This window comes from Vombatus ursinus, unplaced genomic scaffold (assembly GCF_900497805.2).
Source record: "Vombatus ursinus unplaced genomic scaffold, bare-nosed wombat genome assembly UNPS02014942.1, whole genome shotgun sequence".
NCBI lineage: Eukaryota > Metazoa > Chordata > Mammalia > Diprotodontia > Vombatidae > Vombatus > Vombatus ursinus.
This window is the reverse complement of record NW_020954720.1, coordinates 4,464,798-4,491,166: the sequence shown is the minus strand read 5'-3', so window position 1 is coordinate 4,491,166 and position 26,369 is coordinate 4,464,798. Positions and strand designations below refer to the sequence as shown.

The window sequence follows — 26,369 nt, the reverse complement described above, 5'->3', positions numbered from 1 at the left end:
ACAATCAAAGGAACATGGAAATAATAACCGATCAGTGTAGGACCAGTTTTCAGATAAGACATATGGGTTACTTAAGATGTGTAATTGTGAGAAATCTCCTTGCATCAACCTTTGGATCTGAGGAGTTTCTGGTTAGCATAACGTAAATCCTTGGTTAAGGGTCCCTAAGCAGAAGGTTGAGGTGGTCCAACTTACCAGCCATGTAGGATTGGGTTCAAACAATACAAATAAGGTTTTCTCCCAATTTTCACAATTGAGTAAAGTTTTCTCACAAGACAGAAATTATGCTAGACCCATGATTGAATAGAAAGGGGACTGAGCTAGCTCCAGAATTGAGTCACAAGATGGAGTCAATATGGTTCATTCAATTTCCACAATTAAGTACTTGCTATCCTGATTCTCTTAATTCCCTTATGCTTTTATTATCCCAGTTTTACAGATAAGGAAACTGAGCCTGAGATGTGTTAAGTGACTTGCCTAGGGTCACAGAGTTAGTGATTGAGGAAAGATTTGAACTTGAGTCTTCCTGACTCCAAATTCAGTGATCTATTTGCTAAGCCACCTGATCTTTTCCATATGACATAATGATTTCAAATGTCCCATAGAAGTGTCTTGACAAACCTCTTGATTCCCAGTTCATGGCTCCTTCTACTGTGCCATACTGTTTCTTTGTCATAAACATTTGGGAGCAATGAAGAACCTCAAATGACAGATATTATAAGTGCAATCCATTGTTTAACATTACGTGGCAAATTCAGACTACCTTCCTGGTCTTTTCTTTCCCACTTTGTCTACTTAACAGACATTCAATTTCTAAAATATCTGCTTCTGATTTTGCTCATCTTTCTCTACACTTAATAACTGAAGTCCCAGATGTTGTCATGGTGGAGACCATACTATAATTCTAAAATTCCCCACAGCAAAATGGATTATAAGGTAAATTCATAAGGACTTTTGTGTATTCAGTCCTAAATATTCAACAAGTATCCAACATAGTCAGTTTATATCACTGATGTGCAGGTGAGAATTTTAAGTACTTGGACATTACTTGAACACATTTGAATCATTAGAAGCACCCTGCATATGGTTCAACTAATCATAAGTTATTTAATGTGGTTGTATAGTTTATCAATATAGCTGAATGTTCTTACTAGATAAATCAAAGTAAGCCACATTTTAGTGTGTTGTGTGGTAGTTTCCTTGACTGTGGCTGTGCACATTTAGGTCCTATTTCTCATCATCTATCACTCCTGGGACCTTGTCCCAACTAAATGAGAACGACTCTCACCCTTTGCTTTGGGGCTTTTTCAAAAGCTTTATACATAATGCTGAGTTATTCTTTTGTCTTGGTTAGCTTGATAACTGAAGTGTTACCCTCTAATCTTAACCAATGAAAGAAAATAATTCAGATCAACCCAGAATGCTGAATGTATAGCCTTCTATTATTTCTTAAGGTGGCTATTTAATTTTAAAAAGCCACACTGACTCAGCCAAGAAGAAGTTAAGAGGCTTATCAAGCATCTGTCTCCTGGAGCACAGCCAGTGCCTTCTCTTGTGTGGCCCAAGATGCTATCTTCTTCAGCTCAGATTTCTAGGCATTAGTTACTCTGCCATTTTCAAAACAATTCATTTTAACGAACTTTTATAAAAATTCTCTGTCCTTTGAGAAGTGTAGCCCAGAGATCTTCAGAAAGAAAAATCCCAGATAAATTGCTAGTTTGTTACTCTCTGGCATGTAATTTTAATTTTAAATTTAGAGTGGGGGTAGGGGGGGGTTTATATGTGAAATCTCTACTGTCCATTATACCTATTCCTTATCCTTAGAGATTAGAGTAATATTGGATGAAACTGACAGAAGGACCACATTGCCAAGGGATTGGCTTAGGTTGGTTGTCCCTGGAGTCAGTTCTACCACTGGGGGCTTTTGTGTGCATGAGCATGTGGATGTACACTTGCATGTATGCACATACACATACACACACATACCCAGAGATATATGTATGTATATACATCTCTATATATCTGTACATATGTATATGTATGTGTGCCTTTGTGTAAACATGTATGTATAAATAATTCATGATCTTTTTCTTCTGTTAGTATTTATGGCAATCTTTATTCTAGTCCTCCATTGTGCTTTACTTCTTTTCTCAGTTTAATTAGAGAGGTGTTTCTTAAGAAAACATGAAGTTACTTACACATTAGTTACTGTGAATTGCTACTTGCTCATATGCCCATAGAAACAACTCGCTGGGAACTGTCTCTAATCTTTTCTTCAGTATGTAACTTTTCTTGGTTTGGATTAGGGTTTAGGCCTTTTGGGAAGGTGTATTCTTGGTTCAAATATTGAGATGAGCAAATGTGCATCCTTTCATGATTATCTTAGAATACTAAAAGGGCCATTTAGTATTTTTCAGTCTTACTTTTAATGACATTCAGTTTAACCAACAGCTACCAAGCTTCTGTATACAAGGTACCACGGCTACAAAGAGGAGAACAGAACAGTTCCTACCTTTATGAGGCACATAGTACATGTATACCACAAGGAAAATTGAAGAGGCAGAGAGATTAACAACTGCAAGAATGGGGAGGAAGGAACTTTGGGAAAAATGTCAGTGGAGAGATAATACTGAGTCTTAGTGGAGGATGAAGATTCTGAGAAGTGAAGTTGAAAAGGGAGTACGTTCCATGCATAGGGAAAGGGGAGAAGCTTTATGCAAAGGTGCAGAGGCAAGTGATGGAATATTGTTTGGGGAGGAGCTACTAGTCCAGATTATCTAGAATGTGGTCTATGAAACAAGACTAGAAAGGTAGGTGGAAGCCAGATTATGGAGACTTTAAACACCAGGTAAGGAATTTATCTTTTATCTTACAGGCAGTGAGAGCCACTGAATGTCCTGGTCAGATTAATACTTAAAGAAGATTATTTTGGCAATTCTGTGGAGGGGGATGGATTAGAGAGGAGAATGACTGGACGCATGGAGACCAATTAGTAGACTGTTCTAGATGTCCAGGCAAAGAGATGATGTAGACTGAATTACAGTGGTAACCATATGAATAGAGAGAAGGGCACAGATCTGAGAGAGTATGGAGGCAGGATTGACAAGGCATTACAACTGATAGAGTATATAGTGGGAGATGGAGAGGGAAAGCATCAAGAATATTCAGGACTTCTGGTTCTTGGCACTAGTAAGATGGATTTTCTCCAGACCTCAGAAATTCCCCAAAAAGAGTAATTATGTATCCAATATAGAAAAATTACAGTTGTATCCGAGGGGGAAAGGAAAAAGAGAATCTGATCAAGATAGAATCCTTATAAATTAACACCGGAGAGTGCTGTTCTTAGTGTTTATTCAGCACTCCTCCTCTACCTGTCTTCATGATCCCTGCATGGACAAATGGACTCTGTGCAATTGTGCTTTGGGTTCGTGTTTGGATCCCCTCCGTGCTGTGAAGACTTTGTGTATATATCTTATCGTCTGCCCACTACAAGGGGGCAGGAGAAGAAGTGGGGAGGGAAGCATGCTGTCTCCTACCTGGGACTGCCTCTAGGTTAGACACCCTAGGGCAGGGGTGGGGAGCCTGTGGCCTCAAGGCCACACATAGCCCTCAGGTCTGGCCTAATAAAAGGATTTGTTCTGTGAAGTTTGGATTCAGTCAAAGGGCCTGACTTGAGGACCTAGAGGGCTAAAGGGGTCACAGGTTCCTGCCCCCCCATTCCCTCCCCATCCCAGTCCTATGGATATCTGCAGAGACTCTGCTCAGAACATGCTCCTGATCCTCCTCCCAACCTGCAAGAAATAACAGTGAGCAATTTAGCCCAGACACAGAAGGGAAGGTAGAGATTCGAGAGAATATGGGGGCAGGGAACGAGACAATGTGCATGACTGCACTGGACTTGAAGGAAAGGGAATTGAAACTAACTTTGTGTGTGTGTGTGTGTGTGTGTGTGTGTGTGTGTCTGTGTGTGTCCGTGTCCATGTGTTCCCTCCTACCTTAGGCTACTAAGGTTGGGAATCTAATGCAGTAAATGCTAAATCTCAATATGGAAGAAGGTTTAGACAACTTTGCAGTCCAGCCCAATAAAAGAGGGAAGAAGTAAGAAAGCAACAGGAGAATATAGAGGGAGGGAAAAGGCTGAAATACTAGAGATTTTAATAGGAAGAAAACTCAACAGTGACCCTGTGTATAAACAGATAAATCCAAAGAGAAGATCCTAAAAAGTAGAAGGAAAGGTGAGTGCTCAATCCTTGGAGAGATTACAAAATTTGTAACAGATTTTACAAGACAAAGGAAAATTAAATAATTTCTAATAAAATAGTCTTGTGCAATTCCAAGAAAGCATGGAAAAGTCACAAATTCTAGAACGGTTCAAAAGATAGTACTTGTAAGAGGGAAAAAAATGAGAAATGAATATCAGAATTTATAACTTCCAGTACAAAATTAGGGCAGCTGGGTGGTTTATTGGATAGAGTGCTGGACCTGAAGTCAGGAAGACTCATCTTCCTGAGTTCAAATCTGGTTTCAGACACTTACTAGCTGTGTGATCCTGGGCAAGTCACTTAACCTTGTTGGCCTCAATTTCCTCATCTGTAACATGAGCTGGAGAAGGAAATGGCTAACCTTTCTAGTACCTTTGCCAAGAAAACCCCAAATGGAGTCACAAGAGTTAGACATGACTGAAAAAATGACTGAACAACACAAATTTTAAAAAAGCTCAAGTAGAATATGAGAAAATTGAATCTATGTTGGGGAGTCTCTTCAAAGAAGCAAAAGAAAGAGGAATAAATTGGGAACACAAGGAAAATCAGCAGAAGAGAAGCAAAAGGCAATAGTATTAAAAGAACATGTGATTTTTATATAAGCTAAAGTGATTGGATTTTAAGATAGGGATATCTAGAGACAATTTAAGGATCACAGGTTTCCCAGAACAGCATGACATATCAAAAAAAAAATCTCAACACCCTAACTCAGAAAACACAAGATAACTGCCACAAACTTCTGGATATAGAAAATAAAGGACTGTAGATCATCTCTAGAAAACAAGATGCTCTATTTCACACTCCAAAACATCATGCTGGTGATGCAGAGTGAAGTAAGCAGAGCCAGGAAAACAATATACATGATGACTAAAATAGTATAAATGGGAGAACGATGACAATAACAACTGAGAATTGGATGCTATTAAATTATAATGAACAAGCTTGGCACCAAAGAGCTATGAAAAGACACACACTCTCTCTACCACTTCTTTGTTCAGATAGAGGTGGGTTGGGGAGGGCGGCATGGATACAGAATGCTGAATATGTCAGATTTTTTTAATGATAAGTTTTGCTAAATTTTTTTTCTTTCTCTTTTCACCCCCTTTGAGAGGGTTTAGGGGAGAGGGATACAACAGGAAATATAAGTGATATAAAGCAAAGAGAAATGTATGAATGATTCTAAAGTTAGGAGCCTACAGATACTGTACCCTCAGAAGAAATAGGCAAGTTTAGAGGAATAGGTTTAAGGGGGGATCTTGGTGCTTCTGCCAAGTTGTGGTAGGAGATGGAAAGAAAGGTTTCTTGAATTTGCCTGACCCAAGATACTGGGATCTTTTAACAGCATGAACTAGAACTTTTTAAATTGATACTCCTTAGAACCTGAAAGCTACAATGTGCCTGTACAACACAACAGATAGTGTGGGGAAGCAGTTACAGACAGGAAGGGCATGGAGATAGTGAATCATTGTAACACAATGACTACTTCCTAGAGAAAGCATTTCTAGAACAGGCAGTTATACTTTGGGGATGGATTTAATGGCAAGGAAAACATTTCCAGTTAACTTGGCCAGTGTCTCATATTCATTTGCACTTGGGTAAATCTGGAAACACTTTTTTTTTTTCACCCAACTCTCTCATATTTACAGTATGATTTCATGCACTATTTCCCTCTTCTTAGATTTTTCAGATGCATTCTATTCTGAACACTTTGTCAAAGTGATGGTTGTTTAAAATATGACTGAATTCCTTATGTCATTCACATTTTCAGAAGTGAAGCAGACTTTGATCTGTTCAATCTCAAAATTATATATTTATAAGGCTTGATAATAGCAGAACATTGAAGACTATAAAATGTTATTGAAAAGCCTCTCTTTAATACATTTAAAATTTTAAAATATGTAATTTAGATGATATAGGCAATTTTGATTTATGCTGGGTTTAATGGGTTCTCTAAGCTATCAGGTCATAATAGTATTATTTTGGAGATAGAACATAATCAGTGTTCTCATTCCAGAATGTTCACTGTGGGGTTCGGGAAGGATGGATTCAGAAATGGAAAGGCCTTAGTTTCTCTTTATAAGCCACCTTTTTTTTTTTCCCGTGAGGCAGCATGCTGAAGGTTGTCCACCGAGGCACCTTTCTGTAAACTGTCCTTTCTGACTCCTCATTTCATCCACATGTTTTTCATACTGTCTTTTTCAACACATGGAAGGAGTCTTCTTCCAGGATATTTATCTTGGATTATGGATCAGGCACATCTAGTGTCCCAGTTTACCTTGTGGTTTCTGTGTATGTATCTATTTCTTTGGGAAGATACTGTGTATAGTAGCACCTGTCTTGGAGTGAAAATCATGACATCATACATGTGGAGTTGGATGGGACTATGGAGGCCATTTAACTCAACTTCTTAGTTTTACAGATAAAGAAATGGAGGACAAGGGAGTTGAAAGGCCTAAGCTAAAATAATACTGTAGCCATTGGAGGTGGGGTTTGAATTCAAGTCTCCTGAATCATTGCCTCCTGGAATATCTGGGTTAAATTCTTGCCTCTGACACATACTAGTTGCGTGACCAGGGCAAAGTGCTTAACTTTCTTAGTGCCTAGGAAACTTTTTAACTTGGCAAGTTATAAATGAGTTGCCAATCTGTGTCAGTGGAGGGAGTTTTCATGCTGGGAGTTATCTATATGGATGAAGTCATAGGGCTGGGTCAAAATACACATACACACACATACACACACACACACACACACACACATACATATCATGATTTGTTCCTTTCACAAAAAAAAATTCTTATTTCTTCCAGACTTCCTATGTTTCTTCTGTGCATTAATCTCCTTAAATTGATACACATTCACAGCACTTTCAAATTGTGTGCAACAGTATTCATTTCCCAGCAACTATATTGCTTATGAACTCTTTTTGGAATTTTCCATCTTACCTTCTTCCTTTCCCAGAAAACTCATCATTGGGAAATGTCATTGTTCTTTAGGATTGAATCTGCCCAGTACTCATAATTCATCATAATTCATCTCCCCTTCTGATTGTACCCTTTGACTGGAGGACATGGCAGTGGGCTCTAAGGCCTCTATTTAAAGAGGGGGCTCAGCACCATTTTTCTTCTACTTTTCCCTTCAGCTACACTATTTTTGATCTCTCCATAATTCCACTCCTTTCATTTTTAGCTTTCTTGATGTGCGTTGTCTTTCCCTATTATTTCATAAGCCCCCTGAAGGCAGGGACTGCCTTTGTTTTTATGTTTTTGTATCCCCAGTACCTAACACAGTACCTGGCAGTAGGCTCTTAGTAAATGTTTATTGACTGACTGCCTGATGATATTCACTGCTTTTGCCTTTATTGACCTAACAAGCTCCTGTCTGAATCCTCATCCTACTGAAATATCTTTTGTTGTCATAAACTTTATTAAGCAATAAAACTGATATTTCTCTCATTGTTAATTCATATCCAACCTCACTTTCAAGATTTTCCTGGATCAGAAAATTTTAATTCTTTCTCACTCATATAGTTTGTATATTTTCTCTCTAAGTTGCTGTTTTCCAACTAGACCAGAAGGCAGCTCATAGCTGCCTGGTAAGTGGGGTGCATTTCATCATATAAATCTCAATGCTTAAAAACTTATGATAGTTCCCTAATTGTCTCCTATGTGCCCTCAACAAATGATCCCAATAACCCTTTCTTTCCACCATTTCTTTAAAAGAAAATTTTCTAGTTCAATCATATGAAGCCTTTTGTGCATATTCAGTCTCCTTTTCTTCATGCCTTTCTTCATAGTTTAAATGCTTAAATCACACTCACTTTTTCAAATCATTTAGTCCAACTCTTATTTCATTGATGTCAGGAACTCTTAGCATGAAAACACTCTTTCCGTGCCATACAGTTCAGCAACTCTTCCTTAACTTTCAGACTTAGTTGCCTGGGTTCATGAGAGGTTAAGTGATGTGCTCATGATCACCCAGTAATTTGTGTTAGAGTATGATTGTGGTTTTCCTGATTCTAAGATTGGCCCTGTAGGTATTGTGTCACATTACCTCTCAATCAAATCTTATGTATTCTTAAATTCTCCATATGAAGCCTATCTTTGCTCTGTTCCAGCCCACATTAATCTCCCCCTTCTCTAAAATATTATAATATTTACAGTCTGTGCCACATTGTGAGAAATTTGATTGGAAATTATTATGGTGAATTAAAATTGGGATTTATAGTGCAAGCATCTTATAGGATCATGCCTTTAGAGGTGTAAGGGACTTTGGAACCACTTAGTTCAAGCATATATATAATTTGCAATGCTAGGATTTGATTTCAGGTTCTCTGACTCTAAATTTTGCTAAATATCCCAGTAATCATGTCTAAGCATCATGATTTTTTGGTAATAATTTAGCACTTGATTGCATACTGATTTGTTTTCAAATTGTTTCTTGCCTTGTCTTTCTCTTACTAAGCAGAGCTTCATATGATATGTGACCCTGGACTCAGAACTGTACCGGACTGAACTTATTCTTAAAGGTCTTTATAGAAATAGATTCCGGATCATCCTCAACAATCTATTTCAATGTTGTACAGCCTATTCCATTAGAAACCTTGTTTTAAACCAGTTTCCATGTAGTCTGTCCTTAAATAGCTGTTTACCATCTGGGCAACATGGTTTACATATGCATAATTACCATTATCAGGTCTTTTCTTCCGTAAGCTAAATAGCTGATTTTTACATAGACTTTATTTTCTAAATTTCTAAATATTTTCACCCTTCTCTTGATAATTAGCACTTTATGCCTAGGAATACGTAAAAATTGTTTTCTTTGTTCAGTATGCTGTTATTTGTTGTGAAAAATCTTTGTTAAATATCCTAGCCCCTCTGTCTAGGTTGCTGTGTCTGCCAAATGAATTTATAACTTATTGTATACTTAATAGGGAGACTTTTTCCTGTGGATGTTGTGGGACAAATGCTTAGGAACAACTATCATGATAGTTATTAGCAACATGAATCTGTATACCTTCTACCAGTAAAACAAAATGACAAATTGCTATGGGAATAATCTTTCTCTGGTTTGCCAAATAAAAAGAGAACAGATAAAGAAGTGATAGGATATATGTTATTCCTGAGTAGGGGATCTTTATGAGATAAGGATGATAAGTGAGAGTATGGGTGATAGAGGGGGAACTCTACTGGAGGAGACATTCTAGAGGGTTTTGCCCTGGCAAGGAGAAGGGCCACTTATTCATGTGAGACAGAGGTGAAGGAGTAGAAGGTATCCCGGTGATATGAGATGAGGAGGAGGGGAAAAAAGGGAGCTCTTGGTGGATGGCTTCATTTTTTCCCCAGTAAAATATAAGGCAACAATCTCAGCTGAGAGGGTAGAGGAACAGGTTGTACAGGTGCTTTGAGCTAGTTCAAATGCAAGCTGGATGTACTGGTCATTTTGATGGGGGGCTCAGCCAGCCTCTCTAAGAAAAGAAAAATGGAATGGTGAAAGGATTCATAATTATCTACTGACGCAAAGGCATCAACTGCAGCCTGAGACTCATAGGGCTTTCCCCATGCTAATGCCACAGCAGCTGCCAGTTTAAATGAAAGGTTATTCCTTGTAGCTCAGCAATGGTGTAAACCAGAGGTTGCCTACAGAAAAAGTGACAGAGACCTGATAGTGTGGGCTTTCCCTGAAGGGTAAAACATTATTAGGATAATTAGATTGTGCCAGCTAAGTGTGCTGTTGGTGGTGAAATAGGAATTGGTGTGCTCAGTAACCTCTGAGCCCTTTGTTCCCTTTGAAACAGTTGTTTCTTAGAAAGTTAAAAACTCTTGTTCTCGGCTAATCCTCGAAGGTTAAATATTCAAGTGGTCGGGGCCAGTGGTTTCTTGGAGGGTCAAAAGATGGACCAGTAGTTAGGAGAATTAGTCAAAGGTGAGTCTGGAAATTTCTAGAAGAATGATTCAAAAATGATCCTATCATTTATCATACTTTGGTAAAAAATTGTTGTTCAGTGGTGTCCCACTCTTCATGACTGCATTTGAGATTTTCTTGGCAAAGATAATGGAGTGGTTTGCCTTTCCTTCTCCAGCTCATTTTACAGATGAAGAAACTGAGGGACACAGGGTTGAGTGACTTGCCAAGGATCACACAGCTAGTTAGTGTCTGAGGCTAGATTTAAACTCGGGAAGATGAGTCTTCTTGACTCCAGGCCTGACACTCTATCCACCATGCCATCTAGCTGCCCCTCTTGGTAAAAAGTACTAAGCATAAAAGCTCTTTCTCAAGTCATAGCAGTTCTGAAGAAGGACTTTTTGGTCTCTGGACCTCTTTACATTCTTAAAAATATTGAACATGCCTCTCAAGAACTTTTGTTTATGTAGGTTATAACTTGTTATATATCATATTAGAAATCAAAACATCTTAATATTACAAAAATAGTTTTGACCTTATGGGCCTCCTGAAAGGCTCTCTGGCCATTTTGAGAGCTTCAGCTGTAGAGAGAAGAGACTCCTTGCAACCATCTGCTTTCCCTTGGTGGAACAGACTCATGAAAAACTTGATATTTTGCTTTGTAATTGATGTAACCATTAGGCCTCGTGGCACAGTAGATGATGAGCTGGACTTGAAGTCAAGAAGAACTCATTTATAGTACTCTCTGTCACTTGCTGACTGTGGGACTTTGGGACATCTTACCCCTCTGTGCCTCAGTTTCCTTATCTGTAAAAGTCAGGTTGAAGATAGAGCAGTGGCCCTGGATTCAGGAGGACCTGAGTTCAAATCCAGCCTCAGACACATAACACTTACTAGCTGTGTGACCCTGGGCAAGTCACTTAACCCTATTGCCTAGCTGGGGGGAAAAAAAAGGAAAAAAAAAAGTCAGGAGGTTGAATTCACTGACCTGGGGTCCCTTCCAGATCAAAATCTATGGTGCTATGGTCCTCTTTATCTTCAGTTTGAGATAGGGGGATGCTGTGGAATACCCACTTAGCTATGGGAAACTTTTAGTCAACTAATAAAGATGGGTTTGTGGAATCATTTGTATAGTTTATTTATTTATTTATTATTTAGGGTCACACAGCTAGTAAGTGTTATATGTCTGAGGCCAGATTTGAACTTGGGTCCTCCTGAATCCAGGGCCAGTGCTCTATCCACTGCACCACCTAGCTGCGCCACACTTGTATAGTTTGGAAGACAAAGGTAGACAATCGATTACAAACATCCACTTAGCTAGGGTGTGTGTGTGTGTGATATGATGGTGATGACTTACATTTCTATAGGTTTGTTCTGCCCTGATATGTAGATCATCACTATAGGGAGCTCCCCATTAAAAAAAAATTTCTTCTACTAATTGTTCTGCAATTTGATCTAAAGAGAATTGTTGATTGCCAAAGTCAGTAAGAAGTTAAGGGACTAGCCTAAGGTCACACCATTAGTAGGTTGCAGAGGTGGGCTTTGAATGAAATCTTCCCAATTGAATCTGTCTAATATGTGAAGCAGCTATTGTGCTTTAATGTTTACAAAATGCTTTCTTCACAAAACTGTAAGTATAATTGTTATATTATTTTAAGGGTCAGAAGATCCTGGTTCATGTTTTGGCTCTGCCACTAGCTATGTAACCTAGAATGGATAAGCCAATGAAGCAGTTTCATCATTTGTGAGATGGATATGATGATAATAACACTTCTGTTACTTATCTAGCAAGGTTGGAAGATAAATGAACTCATATATTAGAAAAGTACTTTGTAACTGCATAGTGCTATATAGTGAACTGTGTTGATAATAAAAGTGACAGCTGAAGAATTGGCAGCAGAATTATAGGAAAACAATTTAGAGTTTGAGAAATTTCCCATATATTATTTGAGGGAACTTCATGGAAAGAGCAACAAAGTCTTTTTGGTGCTCAGTCTGATCTAATTCCAACAACATGTTAAGAAGAAGGAAGAAAAAGAATGGGGGGGAGAAAGAAAGAAATTTACATGATTTTGTTGTATATTTGAAAGGAATAGCAAGTTGTGCACAGTAAGAAGAAAAGAGAGGGAGAAAGAAGAACTCGTGAAGTTTGGTATAACATGTATCAATCAGCTTTGTATAGTTGTATGCCATGCTTATCCTTTGGGCTATTATCCTCTGTTGACAATGTAAAGTAATGAAGAAAGCAAGCCAGTCCAGCTCTGAAAGTGATTTCTTTTCACTTTGTTTCATTTAACATGTTCAATTTTTGAAGCTTCAGCACATTGGGGGAGGGACAACGTTAAAGCCAGAAAGACCCTCCAGTATGTATCTGGCCATAAGTGAGGGAGCACTATGAAAGCTACCAGGAAGAATTAGAAAGTGTTCCTTCTGCTCAGTCCTACATTTTGGACAGTAGAGTTTATAGAAGTAAACCCTGAATGTAAATAATTTGTGAGCAGGGCCACATATTTGCTTTGAGAACAGTGGAGTTTATACAAACTGGGAGAGCCATGCTGCTGCTGTACTAGCTTACTGCTTACATGCTAGCTTACTGCTAGCTGTAGTGTGCAGTGCTTTCCTACAGCTCCTGTTACCAAGAAACTCCTAGCAACTCAATGGCTAGTCCTCTGTGAGGGTCAACTCTTTTGTAAAGTGTGTTAACCCCAGCCACTGCTGAAAGCAATATTTGGTTAAAAACTGAAGTAGTAGTTGGGTTGAGCTGACACAGGCAGAGTCCATGAATTAACATTCTGATCATCTTGGAATATTAGGTGTTCCCTGAGGGTCTCGACTGTGCAACCCTTACTAGGCAGTAAGTCATGATCCTTTTATTAAGCATTTACCATGTGCTAGGCACTGTGCCAAGGCTGGGGGAGAAAAAGACAAAAGTAACTCCTTGGCGACTCCCTGCCTTAAAGTAGCCTATATTCTAAATCATATTTCTAATTCTATGAAATTATATTCTGTAAATTATATTCAACCTGAACATATATGTGCATCCCCTGGATGTCTCTAAAGTCAGTGTGTCTTTAAATTTAAAATTGCACTAAGACTTTGCTTTGTGGACACTGTGTGTATGTGTGTGTGTGTGTGTGTGTGTGTGTGTACTTATACACATACACAGTAACCTCAAAAATCTCGTTGTAAACATACACACACATATATATAACTGTGTGTTTCTACATATACACATACATAACCTACCTATACACACGTACGCATGTATATACTTTATGTAAGTGTGTATATATATACACATATACTATATATATGAACACATATATGTATATATTTATCATGTATGATATAGTATAATATATAACAATATAAAGTATACATGTGTCTATATATATTCAAATGAATACAAGATAGTTTGGGGAGGGAGTGATACTAACTGAGAATTAGCAATAAGATCATCGATTTAGAGCTCGAAGGGACCTTAGAGGTTGGCTAGTCAAATCTTCTAATATTATCCAGGAGGAAAATGAGGCCCAGGAAAGGAAAGAGGTTTGCTTAAGGTCATACAGGTGGTAAGTAGGAACACTTGTTTCAGTCCACAGCTTTGTGGAATTTTCTTCTGCCTTCCAAGGGCACTGTGGTTATAATTCAGTATGGTTATAATTCAGTAAAGGCATTTGGAAAGAAGACAGCAAACTGAGATGATGGAAAAAGGGACAGGGAATAAAAGAATCACCTTGAAAGTTGGAAGTGTTAAAATAATTTGATGTTGTTGGAAAAAAAATACCTGAAGGATTTTGTAATTGCTATTTCTGTGAAGGGAAAAGTATAGGAGGCAGATGAGCCCACATCATGCTTCTTATAACATTTTAATTTTGTTACTTATTTTGAATACAATGCAGTAATAAAGTGGGCATTGTGATGTGTTATCAGAATGATATAGTTTTTCCTTTTTGTGGCTTTTTTTCCAACATATATTATTTATTTTGTTAAATATTTTCCTATTACATAGATTTTTAAAAATATTCTTGTAAAAATTTTTAAAATTCCAAATTATTTCCTTCCCTTCCACTTATCCCCTATTGAGAAGGCAAGCAATTTGATATTGATAATATGTGTGAAGTCATACCAAAACACATTTCCATATTAGTCATGTTGAAAAAAAAAGACAAAAATCCCCAAGAAAAATGAAGAAAGTTAAAAAAAAGTATGCTTTAATCTGCATTCAGAGTTCATCAGTTCTAGCTCTGGAGGTGGATAGCATTTTTCTTCATGGGTCCTTTGGAATTTTCTAGGATCATTGTCTTGATCAGCATAGCCACGTCTTTCACAGTTGATCATTCCTACAATATTGCTGTTACTGTGTACAGTGTTCTGATTTTGATTACTTCACTTTGAGTTCATATAAGTCTCCTCAGGTTTTTCTGAAACCATCTGGCTCATCATTTCTTATGGCACAATCATATACCACAATTTGTTCAGCCATTCCTCAAATGATGGGCATCTCCTCAATTGCCAGTTCTTTGTCACCACAAAAAGAGCTGCTATAAATATTTTTGTACATATAGGTCCTTTTGCTTTTTCTTTTAATCTCTTTGGGATATAGACCTAGCAGTGGTGTTGCTGGTTCAAAGGATACATATAGTTTTATAGCCCTTTGGGCATAGTTCCAAATTGTTCTCCAGAATGGTTGGACTCATTCACAACTCTTCTAATAGTGCATTATTATACCTATTTTTCCATCCCTCCAGCATTTGTCATTTTCCTTTTATGTCATGTTAGCTAATCTGATAAGTGTGAGGTGGTACCTAAGAGTTGTTTTGATTTGCATTTCTCTAATCAATTGTGATTTAGAGCATTTTTTCATGTGACTATTGATTGATTGCTTCTTCTGAAAACTGCCTGTTCATATCCTTTGACCATTGATCAACTGGGAAATGGTTCTTATTTTTACAAATCTGGTTCAGTTCCCTATATATTTGAGAAATGAGGCCTTTATCAGAGAAACTTGATATATTTTTTTCCAGTTTCCTGTTTTTCTTCTAATTTTGATTGTCTTAGTTTTGTTTGTGTAAAAGCTTTTTAATTCCATGCAATCAAAATTATCCATTTTACCTTCCTGTGATCCTCTCAATCTCTTGTTTGATCTTAAACTCTTCTCTTATAGATAGGTACATTTTCCATTCTCCTCTAATTTACTTATATCACCCTTTATGTCTAAATCTTTTATCCATGTAAACAATGTGAGATGTTGGTCTATGCCCAGTTTGTTCCCAAGTGCTTTAGAGTTTTCACAGCAATTTTTGTCAAATAGTGAATTCTTACCCCAAAAGTTTGGATCTGTGGGTTCATCAAACTTTAGGTTATTATGGTCATTTATTGTGTATTGTGTGCCTAAATCTATTCTATTGATGCACCACTCAGTACCAGATTGTTTTGATGATTACTGCTCTGTAATGTGGTTTGAAATCTGGAACTGCTAGACTGCCTTCTTTCACATTTTTTTTCATTGATTTCCTTGATATTCTTGGCCTTTTGTTCTTCCGGATGAATTTTGTTGTTATTTTTTTCTATCGCTATAAAATGATTCTTTGGTAGTTTGATTAGTATTGCACTGAATAAGTAAATTAACTTGGGTTAAGTTGTAATTTTTATTATATTGGCTCAGCCTGTTCATGAGCAGTTAATATTTTTCCAGTTGTTTAGATGTGTTTTTATTTGTATGAATAGTGTTTTGTAATTGTGTTCATATAGTACCTGGGTTTGTCTTGGCAGGTAGACTCCCAAATATTTTACAATGTCTGCAGTTATTTTAAATGGAATTTTTCTTCCAATCTCCTCCTTCTGGGTTGTGTTGGTAATCTGTTGAAATGCTAATGGTTTATGTGGGTTTATTTTATATCCTGCAACCTTGCTAAAGTTGTTAATTGTTTCAACTAGTTTTTTAGTTGATTTGGTAGGATTGTCTAATAATTTGATGCCCTTACATCATTAGCGAGGAGTGATAGTTTTGTTTCCTTGTTGCCTATTCTAATTCCTTCAATCTTTTTCTTGTCTGCTATAGCTAACTTTTCTAGTTCAATATTCAATAATAATGATGATAATGGACACCCTTGCTTCACTCTTGTTCTTACTGGGAAGACTTCAAGTTCATCCCTATTAGAGATAATGCTTGCTGTTGGTTTTAAATAGATGCTCTGGGTTTTAAATAGATATTCTTTAAAATTTTAAGAAAGGCTCCATTGATTTTTATGGTTTCTAGTGTCTTTAATAGGAATGGGTATTTGTCTTAGCTTTTTTCTGTATATATTGACATGATCATATGATTTTTGTTATTGTTATTGATATGGTCAGTTATGCTTACAATTTTCTTAATATTGAATCAGCCTTGCATTCCTGGTAAATATCCAACCTTGTCATAGTGTATATGACCTTTGTGAAATATTGCTGGAATCTTCTTCCTATTATTTGGTTTAAAATTTTATATCAATATTTATTATGGAAATTGGTCTATAATTTTCTTTCTCTGTTTTGACTCTCCCTGTTTACGTATCAAAACCATATTTGTGTCATAGAAGGAGTTTGGCAGAACTTTGTTTTTTAACCTGTTTTTTCCAAACTGTTTATATAATATTGGAACTCCCAGTGAAAGTATTTTTAAGAAACTATTTAACTTTTTCCCCATAAAAAATAATTTTTGTGGATCTTTCATAGGAGAGAAGTTAAAGCACTTTGAATTCATAGAAACATAGACCTTTATTGGTAGGAATGTTAGAAGCCACCCATCTTGTTCAACTGCCTAATTTTGCAGATGAGGAAACTTAGGTCCAAGAATTTCAAGTCACAAAAGACAGAATTTGAACTCATGTTCTCACATTCCAGAGCCAGTGTTCATTCCATTGTCCAACCTATTTAAATCTAAACAAAAAAATAACTATGCTGTTTGTCTTTTGGTGTTGTTCAATCATTATATCATGATCACCCTAAGCATTTATTAAGTGAGAGGAGTAACATGTCTTAGTGAATAGAGAGTCAACCTCAAGTCCTGAAGACCTGGGTTCAAGTTCCTTTTTGCATATATTGGCTATATGACCCCAGGCAAGTCACTTGGCCTCTTAGCACTGTAGAGCAATGATGTCAAATTCTCAAGTGAAAACTTTAGGAGGCCACTAATCTGTATGTTAGGATCTTTGCAGCTGCATATTTACTTAGTTTTAAAATGTAATACTGTTTATGTTTTATTGTATTTTTATTTATTTTGTTCAGAGTTTGACGTCTCTGCTCTAGGGCAACTCTCTAGGAATATAAGTAGTAGAGCAAGTGTAAATTTATATTACTAGAGGTAATTCCTCACACTGATGAAAATCCAGGTCCAATTTATTAAGGAAGCACCCTGTTATCTGCCATAGAAATATAGCTATAGGACTTTACCTTTCAGGTTCCTCACTTTGAAGATATAGGGCTCATACATAGAACAGAATACTCATCCATAAATTAATGCCCTTGAAAGCTAAGATTGTCCTCATACAGAGAATAAGGGTAAATTCATTAGGGGGATGAACAAATGATGGTTAAAACTGGGTGGAATTTGAGGTGGTTTAGCCTTGACTGATCCTCATAATGCTCATAATGAATTCTGTTTACCTTTCTTTTAGTGTTAACATATTTCTTCATATATATATATATGTATACACACACATATGACTTTAAAGTCATATATAAAACATAGCAGCTACACTCAAAAAACTGTTGGAACAAAGCAGAGTGACATTAGGGTTTTATGACTAGGTTTCAGACTGTGTTCTATGTAATTCCAGGCTTCCATGAGCCACTTTTAGCAGCTGCTCAGAAGAAAAACTTGTCAGGGCGGACTTTATTGTCTATTTCATTGCCTTGTTCTCATTATATTTATTAATCTGAAGGCAAGAACACATGAGGTCTTTCAAGCTCAGCAAGTTTGAAAATCATTCTTCTAAGAGATCAGTCTTGGTCCTTGGTAATGACAATTTCAGTGACCTTGGGTGCGGTTCTGCCACTGAGAGGAAGGAAACCCACACACTGCCTGTTTTCTCTGGACAGTACTCAGATTTCGGTGATTGCTATTTACCTGTCTCCCAGGGCTCTTTTGAGATCTAATGATTTAATGCTTGTCATGGAAGTGTGGTATTTTAGAAGTCAGAGGACCCAGGCTCACATCCTGGAAACACTTTTTATTTGTGTAATCTGAGGCGGCTAAGGGATGTAGTATTTAGAATGCCTAACCTGAGTAAGGAAGACCTGAATTCAAATCCAGCTTCAGACACTTATTAGCTGTCTGATTCTGGGTAAGTCATCTGCCTCATTTTCCTCATCTGCAAAATGGGGAAAATAATAACACCTACCTCCCAGGATTTTTAGGAAAAACTGAGATAATATATTTTAAAATGCTATATAAATGTTAGCTGTTATCTTTAGCAAGTCTCTATTTCTTTACCTCAGATTCTGCATTCATAAAATGAGAGGGATGATCTCTATCATCTCCTGTTTTTAATCCTATGACTTCTGTGTCCTTTAAGGTAGGAAAAAAAAAACAGATCAAAATATAATTTTCCTAGATTAAGACAATCCTTCCTCCCTCTTTTAAAATAGTCATGTTTTATCCTTGCTAAAAATAATTCTCTAATGTTTTAAAACATTAGTGACACTATCTTTTAAGTGAAAAACAGCTAGGATGTAATCACTTTCTTTTAGTTTTTTATTTTCTCTTCTCGGATTCAGACTTGGGTACTAATATAACATTACTGCTTTGTCAACCTGCTGCAAGAATAATTTCTCCTCTCTCTTTTTAAAAGTCTGTACTGAAAGAATAATGTAGTACATTCTTACTTGCTATAGATACTAATTGTGTTCCCAACTTGGGATCTTGCTGTCATAGCCACAATAACCGTAGCTTTGTGCTCAGTAGGCCTGTTCACAGTAGTTATTGTGCAATGTAAATGAATGCTGTTGACTAGTGGTGCATCTGTGGCTGAGAACATGTAGTCAGTTTAATTTGCATGGCAAGTGATCAAACCATTACCAAATCACATCTTGTATTAAGAAAGTATATAGTCACAAAGACCTACTAATAGGGGTTTTTTTTAGGGGAGAAATTGGTAAGATTTCTAATAATAATTATAATAATAAACCCAGATATTTAAGATATACAGACAACTCCCTGATGTTTTCTGTATTAAAATCTGTGTTTGTTGTCATTTGGGGACCACTAGTGTATTTGGAAGTAAAGGATCTCATGGTAATGTCATGCAGAGAGTTGCCAGGTCTTTGTAGTCATCAGATCAAGTTGTACTAGTGGTGCCTTAGTTATATTCACTGGTTGTGACTGGGGAACTTTGCCAGTAGCACCAAATTACATGTTAGATCACTGTAGCGAACTAATGTCCATTACAAGCTAGGCTTCTATTCAAATTCTTCCCTCTCCTGAAATTCGTAGGCTTTGAAAGTGTGACCATAGCAAATACGATATTGTCATTAACTTAGTTTCCTCACCTACATCAAACAAAAATATGTTTACGTAATTTGATGGTAGCAGGAGAGCAATAAACTCCTCCCCAAACCTTTCATTTGTAGAGGGCTCAGAACTTTCCAAGCAACTCTCCATTTTCCACTAGTGGCTCTATTTTACCTTAAAAAACATCCTATCCTTTGGTGCCCCCCCCCCCCAACTTTGAGCTTTCTTATGTGTATTGTCTTCTCCCATTAGATCATAAGATCCTTAAGGGCAGGAACTGTTTTTATTTTTCTTATTTGTATCCACAGAGCTTAGGACATGCCTGTGCTTAAATTGGTTTAGCAAGAATTAAAAGAAAGCTTTTATTCTTTAAAAAAAATTTTTTTTTTAAAAATTTTAGGCAATTGGGGTTAAGTGACTTGCCCAGAGTCACACAGCTAGTAAGTGTCTAGTGTTTGGTCTGAGGCCGAATTTGAACTCAGGTCCTCCCAACTCCAAGGCCAGTGCTCTATACACTGTGCCGCCTAGCTGCCCCTGAAAGCCTGTATTCTTGGTACACCATTTGTAAGCCCATGTTATGTTTCCTCAACCTTGGAAATCAGAGTTTTAACAATTGGGGTGGGGGGAGGGAAGGGTTATTTGTTGGAAGAATTGAGAAAAATTCTTGCACGTGAAGAAGTGCACAGGAAGACCTGACAATCTGATTTCTCCATTTAAAGTAAAAATACTTGTTATACTTAAAATTGATTTAGTGTGTGTATCTATCTATCTATCTATCTATAAAATGTGTATAATATATAGTATATATAATATGATGTTATATGTAGTATATATAATTGTCTATACTATAGACAGTTTAATTTCTGGCATTATTATAATGAATTGATAACATCCTCTCTAGTAGCCCTAGTTGATAATTTTTTCTGCTTTTCCTGTTTTTCTATTTCTATGCATTAGCAGAGCACCCTGAAGACAGCAGGAGCTTCATAAGTGCTTGATGAATGAATTGAATAAAAATTATAAATGTTTATTTTTTATTATTTAGCTTACTTTTCTGTGACAAATAAGTTATCTTTATTGTAATGGCATTCAGAAATTCCAAATAGAATCATTTGTTGTCTTTTTCTTTTAGACTGGTTAACTTTAGATAATTGTTATATGAATACCAATAACTGACATTTACTGCTTTGGAGTTTTCAATTCTTTATATCAGTTAACACATTCAAACTTCACAACAACTCTGTGAGGTTATCACCCCTGTTTTACAGGTAGGGAAACAAGCTCAGAGAGCAATGACTTGCCCCTGATCACACAACTTCTAAATATCTCAGTTAGAATTCGAACTCAGTGCTTGGCACATTGTAGGTGATTTATACCTTTTTTTTAAGATTGGATTGGTCTTCCTGACTCCCAGTCCCTCCATTGTGCTATGCTGACTTTGAAGATAACCTGAGAGTGAATGAGTAGGAAATTATTTTTTTTTTTAGAAATTAAATAGCCGTCAGCATTTAATACAAAACATTTTTCAGGATAATAAAGGTTATAAATATCTTTATGTGTTTGAATAGATGTCTTATGATTCTCCAAGGTTATTTGTTGAAATGGATTTTTGTGTCAACTAAGAGAAACAATTAGAAATTGATGTGCTCTTCTGATGTTCAAGGTCTTATGCTTTTATGCTTGTATATATTAACTGAGCCTAGGTCACTGCATACAATTATTAAAAACATATGAAAATTCATACATTTTGATTTGTTGAGAGACACTTATATCTTGAAGCACACAGAATAATCTTTTCTAAGAGATGTGCAAATAGAACTCTAATTCACAAATTAGTCAATTGTTCTATTTCAACATGTATGTTAAATATTGTTTTCTTATTAAATGAAAAGAAGGCAGTTCACATTCTAACTAACTTAACTTTTTAAACTCATTCTCTTTCCTCCTTTGCTTCTGTCAGGCTATCATCAGTCTTCACTTAATTTGTACACTAACACCATTTGTTTTTTTTGCTTCCATGACAGCTCTCCGATGGCGCAGTCTCTTCACCCCACCCACCTCCTTGGCCTTTCCTTATAGCCCTGTTGCAAGACTCAGTCCATATAGCAATGGCTTTAATACTCCCAGCTTCTCTAAAACCTCCAGTAAAGCAATACTAACACCTGAAAAAACAGGTAATATTTTAACTTTTTAACTACTAATATGCTTTAAAAAATCATGCCACTAAACCATTTGGATGAATGTCTCATAGAAAAATAGGCTGAAGGGTAATCCTCTTATAATTGCTATATTACTTTGCATTTTATTTCAAGGTTCAAAATGAAAATTGTTAGTTTGGACCTAGGAGTCATTAACTATTACCTGTTGTACAGATGAAGCAGTGCTATATGTTTATTAGTATTTATGTACATAGTAGGAGCCATCTTAGTACAATGGATACAATGCAGGACTCTGGGAATGACTGAGTTCAAATACTTCTTTTGACTATTTACTAGCTCTGTGACTGTGGGCAAGTCACTTAAACTAGCTGAGCTTCAGGCAACTTTCTAAGACTTTTCTACCAAGTTATAGACAGATTGTAATGTGATGTTTGTCAATTAAGGAAGTTCCCCACATTGATTAAATCAAGCTCTTTGATGTATGTGTGAGTATATAATAGTATGTGGTTGAATAGCACATACGCCTTTTATATCAAACATCAAAGCAAAATCTAATTAAAGCTGTAACCTTTGATTGTGTATTTTTTTTTCCTCTCACCTATATTTATCAGATGAGGTATAGGAAAATCAGACAGCTTTCTTAAGTAGGACTGGGATGACTGACATCATCCAATCATTAGTCTCCGAATTACTATCGTTCTAATCTCGGCACTTTTCTACTTTCCTAGTTGTAGTTTCTTAGTTTCTACTGTCTCTTGGATATCCCCTCCCTTGTTTCTCATTATTTTCTGATGTTTTTTATTCAGTTAAAACAAAGTAGTTTTAGAAAGTGGTATCTCTACATGATCACTCATTATTTTAGAGACAGCATCTTGTTACTGTTGTCTATTTAATAAGTGGGTCAAATGAAGTTTCAATTTAATGTCATGATATGAATTATTCACCACAGCTAACTATCTGTGGTCTTCAATGGAAAATGGGAACCACCCCAGAGCACGATATATTTTTATGCCAATTCTTTAGAGAGAGATAATTAGGTACTGCTTAACCAGAAGCCAAGTTTTGGCTTTATTTTTTAAGTGTTTAAGTTGGCTTGAGGAACCAGAAAAATAATGAATAGTTTTTTGTACATTTACTGAATTGTATGCTTTATGTCTGAGAATTGAATGCTAGAATGGCAGTTGTTCTAGCTTTGGGGATAGTGGGGAGTATATGATGAGTTATTGATATAAAGCCTGAATAACATTTACTTTTCTTAGGTTATACTTCCAGGGGCTCCCCCCTTAGCCCTCAGTCATCCATAGACAGTGAATTGAGTACATCAGAATTAGAGGATGACTCTATCTCCATGGGATATAAACTACAGGACCTCACTGATGTTCAGATCATGGCTCGCCTGCAAGAAGAAAGTATGTTTCTCTTTTCCATGGGGCTATTTGGCTTGGCAAACTTGAGCTAGAAATGTAAAGATTGGGCCTAAATATTAAAAAAAAAAAGGTGAATGAGGCTCTTCTTCCTGGGTAATAGGCATGGAACTCAAGCCAAGTTCTTAGTGTCTCATTGTTTTAACTAAAGAAAAGTGATAAAAGGTCATATTTAAAGGTTTCTAGTTATTCAAGGTCATCCACTGTTTTAAATTATGGATATTTCCTCCATACAAACATGGTTAAGAAAACAACCCATGGACCAGCATTGCTTATACAAATATAGTTAGAGAAACTATATTTTAAGGTGTAATGCTATAATATCCTCAAAATACTTTGACTTTTTTTGCTGCAAGTCTTTGGGCAAAAAGGACGATAAATACGATCATAGAAATTAGAGTGAGAGTCAACCTGTGACCATTTAGTTCAGACCTCTCATTTTATAGATGAGCTAACATGGGAAATATTTATCAAAAATGAAGGATAATATATGCAGATTCCAAATGCAAATTCTCAGGTAAGATAGTCACAGAGGATACCATCCTTTTTTTTTTTTTTTTTTACAAGTTCTGTACTTTCTTAGATTTTGTGAATGCAGAGAGTCAGTCATTAAGAATTTGATTAAGTACCTTCTATGTGCCAGGCACTGTGCTAAGCACTGAGGATACAAAGAAAGGCCAAAGACAGTCCTGGACCCCAAGGAGCTCACAATCTGATAGGAGAGACAATAAGCAAACATATGTACATACACATTATATAGGATAAATAGGAAATAATTAACAGAGGGAAGGCACTAGAATTTAGAGGGATTAGGAATGGCTTTATGTAGAAGGTGGAATTTTAGCTGGACTTAAAAGAAGTCAGGGAATCCAAGAGGCAGAGATGAGAAGGGAGATACTACAGACTTGGGGAACAGCCACAGAAAATTCCTGAAGCCAGGAGATGGAATAGAATAGCAAAGAGGTTGTTTTAAGAGTACATAGAACAGGGTAGAATGAAGAAGACTGGAAAGGTAGGAGGATAGCATAGGTTATGAAAGACTTTGAATATCAAACAGAAGATTTTGTATTTTGTATTGATTTGTGTTGATCCTGGAGGTAATAAGGAGCCACAGGAGTTTGGGTATGAAAGTGACATGGTTGCTTCTTTCCTTCAGAAGAATTTCACTTTGACAAGTGGATGGAGGATAGATTAGTTTGGGGAGAGACTTGTGGCAGGCAGACCAACCATCACACTATTGTAATAATCCAGGCATGAAGTGATGAGGGCGTATATTAGGTTGGTGGCAATATCAGAGGAGAGAAGGGGGAATATTTGAGAGATATTGCAAAGGTGAAATTGACATGCCTTGGCAATAGATTGGCTATGGGGAGTGAAAGATAATGAGGACTTTAGAATGACATCTATGTTATAAGTCTGGGAGATTGGGAAGATGGTGGTACCCTTGAAACTAATAGGGAAATATGGAAGGAATGTTTAGGGTGAAAGATAATGAGTTCATTTTGGACATGTTGAGTTTAAGATGTCCACTGCACATACAGTTTGAGATGTTTGAAAGTCAGTTGGAGATATGAGACTGAAGGTCAGCAGAGAAGTTAGGGAAGAATAATAGATTTAAGAATAGTCTGCATAGAGATGATAATTAAATTCATGGGAGCTGATGAGATTAACAAGTAAAGTAGTATAGAAGGAGAAGAAAAAAGGCCTAGGACAGAGTCCTGTGGACACTCACAGTTAGTAGGCATGATCTACTGAGAAGAAGTGGTCATTAGGCAGAAGAGAACCAAGAGAGAGTGGTATCTTGAAAACTTGGAAGAGAATATCAAGAAGAGGGTGATTGATGGTATTGAAGGAAGTCAAGAAGAATGAGGATTGAGAAAAAGGTCATTGAATTTGGCAGTGAGAAGATCATTGGTAACATTGGAGAGAACAGTTTCTGTTGAATGAGGAGGATGAAGCTGGATTTAAGAAGAGAGGAAATGGAGGCATCTATCATGAATGGCCTTCTTGAGGAGTTTGGCCACAAAGTGCATAAAAGCTATGGATAATACTGGGGATGGCAGGATCAAGTGAGGGTTTCTTGAAGATGGGGAAGCAGTCATCTTTGTAGACAGTGGGTAGGAGTCAGTAAACAGAGTGATTGAGGGGCCAGGGAGGGAGAAGAGACCTCAAATGAATGACCTCAGTTTCTTCAGTAAAATATGAGGCAAATTTCTCAGCCAAGAGGGTGGGGGGGGGGGAAGCCATGGGAGATTCAAAAAGGGATGCAAAGGTTTGAAGGAGTCTCTATAAAGAGTAGGATAGTGACTTGATAAAGGAGGTGTAGAAATGATTGTCTAGCAGCAGTGAGGGCCAGGTTGGGGTTGTATATTAAACATTTATAGTGGACACAGTAAGAATGGTTGCTGGATTTTCTCCACCTTCGTTCAGTAGCATCTGTATAGGTACAAAGGCAGTGTATGGTGGGAGTGATCCAAGGCTGAGGCTTGGCAGAAGGGCATATTGATATGAGGGAAAAAAGCTAGAAGGTCATACTTATTTTGCTAAAACTTTTTAAAAATGGTAATTTGAAAATAATATAATTTAAAATGATTATATTTTTATTATTGTTAAAAATTAAGCATATGATATTCCATATGGAATGATTCAGATAGATGAAATCTCTCTGCATTTTAGGACCTTAGAGATTAAGTGATATGGGCATGTTACACCTGGTATACTTATATATTTCCATCCTGGAAGTCAGCAAGATTGGCAGTGAAGCAGCATATGACTAGTAATTCACAAAAGCCTTTGACAATGGGCCCTTACCATCAGGTGTAACAGACTTATATCATAGAGCCCTTCAGGTAGCTTCTTTTATGGAAGCTATGGTCCAATATTATTAAAAATACTCAAATGTGTCCATCTGGTCAACTTCCTGTTTTGGGAGGCTGTCAATGTTGTCAGAAGAAACAATGTTAACTAATGCTTCCCTGGGGTGTTGCACAGAGATACATTTGGACACAGAAAATAAATTACTTTATGTTATCACCTAGCAAACAAGAAAGTTAAACATATTTCAAATCCGGATGGAAGTGTTGGCTGTCAGTGACAGAAGTAAAAGTCTCAGGGGTTCTACTCGTGAAAAGAT

At 36.8% G+C, this 26,369-nt stretch overlaps 1 protein-coding gene across 2 annotated transcripts in view; it reads left to right on the top strand.

Annotated features, from left to right (window-relative positions):
- Positions 1–26,369, top strand: part of SLAIN1 (SLAIN motif family member 1) — an 82,621-nt gene that overhangs the window by 23,264 nt on the left and 32,988 nt on the right. The window contains exons 3-4 of one of the 2 annotated variants that reach the window (XM_027844520.1): positions 21,678–21,827; positions 23,072–23,221. In XM_027844520.1, the coding sequence (XP_027700321.1) occupies positions 21,678–21,827; positions 23,072–23,221 (300 nt within the window). The remainder of the gene's footprint in view (positions 1–21,677; positions 21,828–23,071; positions 23,222–26,369) is intronic. The other variant, XM_027844519.1, reaches the window with a different exon arrangement.